This window comes from Myotis daubentonii, chromosome 9 (genome assembly GCF_963259705.1).
Source record: "Myotis daubentonii chromosome 9, mMyoDau2.1, whole genome shotgun sequence".
Taxonomy (NCBI): domain Eukaryota; kingdom Metazoa; phylum Chordata; class Mammalia; order Chiroptera; family Vespertilionidae; genus Myotis; species Myotis daubentonii.
Genome location: NC_081848.1, coordinates 11,616,357 through 11,625,598, shown reverse-complemented (window position 1 = coordinate 11,625,598; position 9,242 = coordinate 11,616,357). Strand labels below are relative to the sequence as shown.

Sequence of the window (9,242 nt, the reverse complement as noted above, 5' to 3'; positions counted from 1 at the left end):
TCAGTCTGTGTGAGTTCTTTGTTCTGAGGTGGGTCTCTTATAGACAGCAAATATATGTGTCATGTTTTCTTATCCACTCAGCTACCCGATGTCTTTGGATTAGAGCATTTAATCCATTTACATTAATGGTTATTATTGACTAGAGGCCTGGTGCACTAAATTTGTGTGGGGGGCGGGGCGCGAAGGGGGGGCATGGAGTCCCTCAGCCTGACCTGCACCCTCTACAATCCGGGAGTCCAGAAGTTGTGTCCCCACTTTTGGCATCTCTGGTAGGTAGGGCAAGGCTGGCGTCTCAACAGATCCCAGAGAAGTTAAGGGGTGGGGGAGAGAGAATGGGTGAAATGAGAGAGAGAGAGAAAGAGAGAGAGAGAGAGAGAGAGAGAGAGAGAGAGAGAGAGAGAGAGAAACAAAGTAGTCATATATGTGTCAGAGAGAGAGAATATATATGTGTCTATAGAGAAACAATAGTTGTATATGTATCTATGAGAGAGAGAAACAGAATAGTTGTGTATGTGTCTATGAGAGAGAGAGAGAGAGAGAGAGAGAGAGAGAGAGAGAGAGAGAGAATCTGAAAGTTAGGGTTCTGGGTGTGTTTCTGTGTAAGAAATGGGGAGAGAAAAAGATTGAAAAGAAGGGGAAAAAGGGGAGACAGACTCCACCTTCCACTTAGGGGACCCCCTTCTCCTTATCATGTAGTCAGCAACCCCAGCACTGAGTCAGCTAGGGTAGGGTGACCCTATTTTCCATTCTCCATCTTGTGCTTCTCCTGTGTCTGGGGCGTGTCCTCTGGATGCCTTTGTCCTCTCATCAAGAGTCACCTCCTGAGCCCCCACCCTGTGGCCCTGAGGGGTGAGATCAGTTGGAAGTGTCAGAATGAACATTTTCTTGTCCTCATGTTGGGGACGTCACTGAGGATGGGGTCACAGCCTCCTGCCAGCCACCGTTTGCCCTCATTTCCCGAGGGCTGTCCATCTGGCCTCCCCTGAGGTTATCTCTGTAGCCCCTGGGCCCATCGAGTGTCAGAGTGATTCCACCTGGGAAGCAGGATAGGGATCTCGGTTGAGCCTGGGCATCCCCAGAAACTAAAAGATTGAAAGAGCCGCAGAAGAAAGGGGTGCCAGGGAGCTGGTGTGGCTGTAGTCCACCTGGGTGACAGACATGGTGGTCTTGACAGCATAGATGTTTGCCTCCTCTTGAAACTTTCTGATATTTTTATTATAGTGAATCTGCTTATTGCCTAACCAGTTGGAGACCTGAGAGATGGTAATGCCACACTTCTTGGCAAGCTCCTCCTTAGCTTCCTCACTGAGATATGGGTTACTCAGGTGGAAATAGAAATGCTCATTTAGGACCTCAGTGGCCTGTTTGTGAAGTTCCGGCATTTCCATCTGGCATCCAGGACCGGGAGCGCAGGATCATGACGGCCTTCCAGGTGAGCACTTCCTCTGGGGGCCACTCCTGTGCCGTGCCTGACTGTTAGTGACTAATTAGCATATCAGGGTTAATTAGCATATTCCTCTCTTATATAGGATAGACAGTTGTTTGTTGCCATTTTTATCCTTTATGCCTGTGTTCCTTCTTCCCTTTCTATTTCTTCTTTTTAAAGCAGTCCCTTTAATATTTCTTGCATAGCTGGCTTGGTGGTAATAAACTCCCTTAACCTTTTTTTTTCTTCTGTGGAGCTCCTAATTTCCCCTTCAATTTTGAATGATAACCTTCTGGTGTAGTATTCTTGGAATCAGACTCTTGCTTTGCATGACTTTGTATATTTCATTCCATTCCCTTCTGGCCTGATGTGTTTCTGTTGAAAAGTCAGTTGATAGTCTAATTGGAGATCTCTTGTAGGTAACTTCCTGTCTCTCTCTGGAAGACTTTAAGATTCTTCCTTTTTCATTGATGTTTGCCAATTTAATTATGAAATGTCTTGATGTTGGTCTTTTGGGATTCATCTTGTTTGGAACTCTGTGTCCTTCTTAGACTTATGTGACTTTTTTCTTCCCTAAGTCAGGGAAGTGTTCTGTCATTATTTCTTCAAACAGGCTTTCTATTTCTTGGTCTGATTCCTCTTCTTCTGGCACCCGTATTATGTGGATATTGTTTTGTTTTGTGTTGTCCCAAAGCTCCCTTAGGCTCTCTTCCTGCCTTTGAAGGTTTTTTCCCAGTTGCTGCTCTGCTGGGGTGTTTTTTCTACTTTATCTTCTAACTTGCTGATTTGGTCCTCCGCTTCTTCTAGTCTACTGTTGAAACTTTCCATTCTGTTCTTTATTGTAATTATACCATTCTTTATTTCCTCTTGATTCTTCTTGATTTTCTCTTAATTCTTACAATGTTGTTAAATTTTTCTTCCATCCTTTTTAGCATCCTTATACCCATTGCTCTGAATTCTTTCTCTGTCAAATTTCTTGCCTCCATTTCATTTATTTCCTTTTCTGGCGATTCCTTCTTTTCTTTCATATGCGGTTTGTTTCTTTGTTTCCCTATTTATGCTGTTCCTTTGTGGTTGTTTCTATGCATTAGATCAAACTTCTTTGCCAATGAGATTTTTTGAGTTTGTCTTATATAGTAGATATTTTGCATTTTACCACAATTTAAAAAATATCTTAGTATGTACTTGATTTAGTGGCAAAACATCCCATACTCTGTTTTGACTTTCTATTTAAACTTCAGTGAATTGATGATTCTTTATTGCATAGATTTAACCCTATATGTGATTTCTCTCTTCTTTTATATCCTCACTAGAGGCCCACTGCATGAATTCATGCACAGGTGGGGTCCCTTGGCCTGGCTGGCAATCAGGGTTGATTGGGGCTGGCCAGTGGGAGTGGAGGGGTTGCAGGAGGTTGGCTGGCTGTGGGAGGTTGGCTGTGGGAGTGCACTGACCACTAGGGGGCAGTTCCTGCATTGAGCATCTGGTGGTCATTGCACATCATAGCTACTGCTTGACCGGTTGTTCTGGTTTTTCTGGTCATTCAGTCATAATGGTCACTTATGCTTTTATATATATACTACAGGCCCATTGCACGGATTCGTGCAATAGGCCTTCTTTCCCCTGGCTGCCAGCACCAGTTTTCCTCTGGCACCCAGGACACCCAAACCTTCACTCTGGCCACCGCCTTACATCTTTGCTCTGGACACAGTCTTCACTGCAGCTGGAGACTTCAGTCTTTGCTCCTCGCTCCTGCGAGAGTCTTCAGTTTCTGGCCAGAGCTGCTCCTGTAGCTCCTTCTGCCCCCCACCCTCCCCCTCATAGCTTGATCACTGCTTCTCCTGCAGACCTCTCCAATAAGCTCCTGGGTTCCAGGGGGTTGCCTTGCCTGTGGCCTGGCTTTCCAATCGTGATCAGGATCATGGGCCTCAGGCAAGGCAGTTCCTGGGTCCTGGGGTGCCACCTTGCCTGAGGCCCAGCTTATGATCACGATTACAGCTGCAGGGTCCTGCCACCCAGAGCTGCACACGGGGGTCCCGGCTGGGGGTGGGACTTAGGCGGCACACAGGGGCCGGATGGCGGGCTTGCACTGGCCCACCCTGCCTGCAGTATGCAAATTAGCCGCCATCTTTTTTGGTGGTCAATTTGCATATCGCGCTGATTAGCCAATGGGAGGTGTAGCGAAGGTACAGTCAATTACCATGTTTGTCTATTATTAGCTAGGATAGATTCCTCAATTTTCAAGGAAGGGTGAAGCAAATGTCTTATTAGCACAATTCTGCTATGATTTTCATTTATTATTTATTTCAAATAATTATTCCCTAAAAATGAAAAACTTATTAGGAAATTATAACTATTAACAAATATAGGTAGGTGTAATTATTATTACTCAATCTCTTCACACACCCTACATACCCACATAAAATGATAACACCAACTTGCCTGTTATTTCAACTGTGCACCCCAGGTGAGTGTGGGGAGCCATGGCTGGTGAGTATTTTCTAATCTGAGAGTTCATGGGGAAGAAATAGTTTGGGAAAAGGCTGACTTCCTCATTAGGCTTGCTGAAGGTTTATGCGAGCAACGTAAACCTAAAAGGTTTATGTGGCGAGGGGATAGAAGGAGGAAGAGGAGGAGATCAGACTGCCTTTCACAGTATTTTTGACATAAGCAGTAAAGGTCAGGAAGAATCTGGAATTCTGTTGGTATTTTGCTAGTTTTATCTGAATTTGAAACTGTGAGTCACCTGGGCATGGGATGCATATCAGCAGATCTCTTTGGAATTTAAGAAATGGGAGTGTGTCAGAGCAGAATGACCTCTGATTTTCAGGAAGTTAACAGAAATTCATGAAATCAACTCTCTCGTTTTACTCAGTGACCATATGCAGGTAATGCTAGAATCAGAAAGAATCATATTGAGTAGATGCTGCAAGATTCAAAGATCATTCCTCAACACTGATGAGCCCCATGGAGTGACATGTTTGGTTGAATAAAATTGAAATGATTGCTTCCTTGTTGGTGAGTGGCGAGGAAAATTGGGCTGTGTTCATTACTTATGGAATCTTTGTTTCAAATAGACTCCGTCTCAATTCAGAAGAGGAGGCTGTTTATTCAGCCAGTGGGCCATGGTACGAAGTGATTAGCCAGGGGGAGATGAACAAAGTGAGAGATGAAAAGGACACTATCATGGATAAGGTCCCAGTGTTGATTGACCTTATTATTGGGAAAGGATGCTGGGCCTGCCATAAAATATTACACATCTCAGGGAAGACCATCAACCTGCATTAAAGATCCAGCTGCATTAAAATAAGGGCCAGTGATTCAGCCTAAAGTCCTACTAGTCCCTGTATCTTGAATCAGGTATCTGCTATTTTCACTTGTCTTGTCAATTTAAAATAAGTTTCCTATCATCTTAGCCTCAGACCCTATTTCTATGTGACGCTACTGCATGATCTCTTGACTCTAGAGAAACAATGAGCTCATTTTCTGCCTATAACTTGCTCTTACCTCAACTTTCTATTAACGTGCTTTTCACAATATAAAGTGATGGTGGAGTTGTCAGGGAGCAAATTGAGTATCAATTAAGTGTGCATTAAATAATTACATTTACATTAAATTACACTAGTCAACTTCTTTGCTTGTTATTTTGTGCAGTATTGTCTACTTGCATATTCCAGTCTGTGGGTGGTCCCCTGAGGGCTACCCTCTATATTACCAGTCTTCTTAAGACCCCAGTTCCAGGTACTGATATTTGAGCTGGTCCATTCTTATAATCCTTTGCTCCCTCCTCAGAGTGAAGATGACTTCTCTGGTGAACTACCAGTACTAGAATACCAGCACCTCCCCAAGCCATTTCAGAAGGAGAAGCTGTTAGTTATGGTGGAAGAAAACAAAGTCTGTTTCTAGTACAGATTATTAATGTCTCCAGTGGTCATCTATTTTTGATAAATCTCTCACTCATTTCAAGTTGCTTGTTTCTTATTCCTCCCTTCCCCATCCCAACCAATGATAATCCATCATTAACAATGAAGGCCATGGGCTATTGTAATCTAATTGAGAATGCCCCTCGTCCTTTATCTGTTTGTTGTTCCTTTCCCTTACAATGCCATAGACACACCTACACCTACACCTCACTTTGAGTTCTGCCAGGATGGGGAATAAATGAAACCCTGAGTCAGAATCTTCAATAGCATTGACTCTATAATGCACTCATCTTATTGCTAGTTTTTCAGCACCAGATCTATGACAACTAGCCAATGTAATAAACAAAACTTCTTGCTGGAACAACACTAGGGGGAAACCCATGAATAGATATTCCATTGCTAGAAACCAAACTTCCTTAAGAAATGTTCATGAAAGTTCTGATAGTAAACATAGCCTTTCTAGCCCAAATGTGCAGGGTGGAACTACATGTAGCTTGGTACCCAAGGAATGAAGATTTGTGGAGTCACCATAGCATCATGGCATGCCATGGCTCTGCACCATTCAGAGCAGGTAAATGGCCATTCATTTTGCCTAAGCTGTATTTTCCTTGTGCATATAGTAATAAATAATGAAGTATTACTGATACCACTGTAATGTAACCCCATTATTAAGTAACTGGAAAGGAGCAAAGGGAAGGTCAAATATTATAGACATATCATTTGGGCAGTTTTTCCAAGAAGCTTCAGTTTAACACTCCCCAGAGACTGGATGAGGGGGAAATAGGCACATGCCGGTTACAGTCTGGGTGACATAGGGAAGCTACTTTTCTATCAGTTGCAACTGGGAGCAGGTCATTGGCCAGAGTAGGTATGGCTACTGTAAGCCTGGGAAGATTTGAGATACTTAAACTCCTAAACAAAGGAGCTTGCTCTCTTGCTCTCTTGGGATTTTTTGTTGCAGGGGGTGTACTGTTCTGGCTCCCTGTATTCACCCACATGGCCCACAGACATGTTGACCCTACACAATGGACTGATGGACTGCAACTAGATTAGTACTAAACTGAACCAAATTTCACCATAGAAAGAAAAGTTTGGAAACTGGCTTTGCTTCTAGCCCTTCTGAATTAAACTAATCTGGGCATGTATTCAGATCCACCTTAGCCTCATCCTTGTTATTCGATATGTGGTTATATGTATAATTAATCTTAGCTAAAATTTTTTATCTGTGAGGTGAGTTAATACTACCAAGCTCACAGTGTAGTAAGGATTACATAAGATGATATACGTAGTAAATTAATAGTGCTTTCCACAAAGAGAGTACCCAGTAAAGATGATGATGATGATGATGATCTTAAGGGTCTCAATTTAGATGCTCCTGAGAGCAGAGGCAGAGTTGGGGACTTGCATGGAGGTAGCTTATTTAGAAGAGGTCCCCTAGGAAGCAGTGGTGAGTGAGGGAGAAAAATCACTCTCCAAAACTTCATTAATGAATTCATTACAGTTCCTAGCAACTGGATTTCAGTCTTCCGGGGATCCTCTAAAATTGTGGACAATCTACCTTTCTAGAAGATGGAGAATTGGGGGTAAGAGCATTTATCAAATGACTACTGCCCTCCTATGGTTGAAGCTTGCCCCCAGGGCTGGGCCCTTACCTGAGCCTAATTTTCTGGGTGTCCATGCTCACAGCTGAGCAGCCCTAATTACTTTGGTGAACATCCCCAGGAAGAAAAGCAAAAAGAGCCTGAGGCACAGGTGCTTGATGTGGGACACTGGCCACATACAGGGACTACTCTCAGGTGGGCTAAAGGGCTGTGGCATGTGATGAGAATGGTTCTTAAACTCATACAAATTAACTTCATACACTGCATTGCTTATTAACATATTATTTATGTATTCAATTTCTTTTTTTTTTTTTTTTCAGTTGATCAGCAGCCTAGCCAGGTTCTCTAGCCAAGTTCTGTGTTTTATTTTTTTAGGGGTTTTTACATTTTTATTTCAAAAGCTTGGATAGCTTCAATATCCAGGTCATGGCAAAATCAGGACATGTGTAAAATACCTTACAATACATTAGATTCCCAAAAGGTACCAAAAAATACAGTAAAATTAACACTTCCATTACAGGAAATGTATGACACAAATAATATAAAATTAAAAGGTGAAAAAAGGTGACACTGGTTTCCTAAGATCGACTATTTTACAACCAGGGTCCACAGGTCCAGGATGCAGAGGGGCAGCAGGAAACTGACCCTCCCATCTGGTTCTGGGTAACCTGGTAATAAAATCAGCCCACAGAGCCGCTCTGGCCTCTGAGACACCACACGCTGCTTAAAACAACTAGAGCTCTGGAAATAGTAAACAAGAGAGTGATTTCCAGGGGGGAAATTTTAAACAAGATGCACATGGGACAGGCCATAGAAAGTATGCCAAGTTAAATCTGGTACATAATTGTTTGTGTTCACCCAATACCCAAACAAAGCGTGTGCGGTCAGACGGGCACTCTTGCCGAAGCCTCAGTAGGGCTTGTAGTTATTCTGATGGCCACCACGTCGCTGGCTCTTCCTGTAATTTGTACTACCCTGACTGTAGTCGTATCCGGGGCCATAGCCATAATAGCCATAGGGCGAGTAGTCGTAGCCCTGGTTCCAGTAGTTGCCATAGCCCTGATTCCAACTCTGACTCTGACCTCCTCCACTTCCACCGCCACCACCACTACCTCGGTTCCCTCTGTTGCGGTTTCCACGGCCCCCAGAGCCATTCTGCTGCTGTGGATAGACTTTTCTGGGCAGAGCCACCTTGATTTCACACTTACTTCCGCCGATGGGGTGGAACTTTTTCTCTAGAACCTTCTTCACAGGTTCTTCCTCTTTAAAGGTGATGAAAACAAAACCTCGTCGTTTGTTTGACTTTGGATCCATTGGAAGATCAATGGCCTCGATCTCCCCAAACTCGCCAAAGTACTCTCTAATTTTCTCCTCAGTGGCTTCGGGATTCAGACCCCCCACAAAAATTTTCTTTACAGGCTCCTTCTTCATGGCCATAGCTTTTTTCGGGTCAATGACACGGCCATCCAGCCTGTGCTCTTTCTGGTTGAGGACCTTCTCCACACTAGCCGCATCTTTGAAGAGAATAAACCCAAATCCTCTTGACCGGCCAATGTTGGCATCCATTTTTATTGTACAGTCAATGACCTCTCCAAACTTGCTAAAATAATCCTTTAGGTCCTTTTTGCTGGTATCCCAGCTCAGGTGACCAACAAACATTTTTCTTGCATCTTTCTCTTCCTTGCTGGCGTTGATCTTGTCGCCCTCAGCGCCGTTCTGGTTGCCTGCCAGAGGTGCCTTGCTCCCACCTCCAGCACTCGCTGCGGCCCCGCTGCCGGGCCCAGCGGGCGACTTGCCTTTGGGGGCAGCCTCATGCCCGTTCCCGGTGGCGCCCGTAGTCTCCAAGAGCTGCTCCTCACCGGTTTCCGACATTAGACCGGAGCGTGGCGGCTCTGCCCAAAAGACTTGCTTAGGCCCGCACAGTACCTCTGCCTCCAAGTTCTGTGTTTTATTGTCTTGTTACATCTGTATTTATACCAGTTGATTTTAATCCTATCAATTTCTATTCCAAAGGTTAGGGTGTTTCTTATCTCCATTCCAGGGAGTAAAGATTATGTAGCTTAAGCATGGTTATTAGTAGTTAAAGTGATTAACTACCCACCTGGCACTTAGTTAAGGGGTTTTATCCCATCCCTAACTTCAGGGAAAAATACCTACCTGGGGGAACAACCTTTCTTGGAGAGGTGATCTTAGTTAAAATACATAGCACCAAGAAAGGGAGCAAACATATTAAGAACAGTGTGACATATATGCCAGGTCCCTTGTAACATATGCTGTGCAGATGTTTCTTCC

The 9,242-nt window shown here is 43.8% G+C and overlaps 1 protein-coding gene and 1 pseudogene across 1 annotated transcript; both read right to left on the bottom strand.

The window, feature by feature from the left end:
* Positions 1–240: 240 nt before the first annotated feature.
* LOC132241717 (pre-B-cell leukemia transcription factor 2-like) lies at positions 241–5,279 on the bottom strand (annotated as a pseudogene).
* A 2,025-nt stretch (positions 5,280–7,304) lies between these two features.
* LOC132240570 (heterogeneous nuclear ribonucleoprotein A/B-like) lies at positions 7,305–8,856 on the bottom strand. Its single transcript, XM_059707927.1, has one exon. The coding sequence runs from the start codon at positions 8,820–8,822 to the stop codon at positions 7,860–7,862; it is 963 nt and encodes a 320-aa protein (XP_059563910.1). The 5' UTR covers positions 8,823–8,856; the 3' UTR covers positions 7,305–7,859.
* Positions 8,857–9,242: the final 386 nt, after the last annotated feature.

Coding starts and splice junctions, on each gene's coding strand:
- LOC132240570 (XM_059707927.1), bottom strand. CDS start 8,822: ATGTCGGAAACCGGTGAGGAGCAGCTCTTGGAGACTACGGGCGCCACC.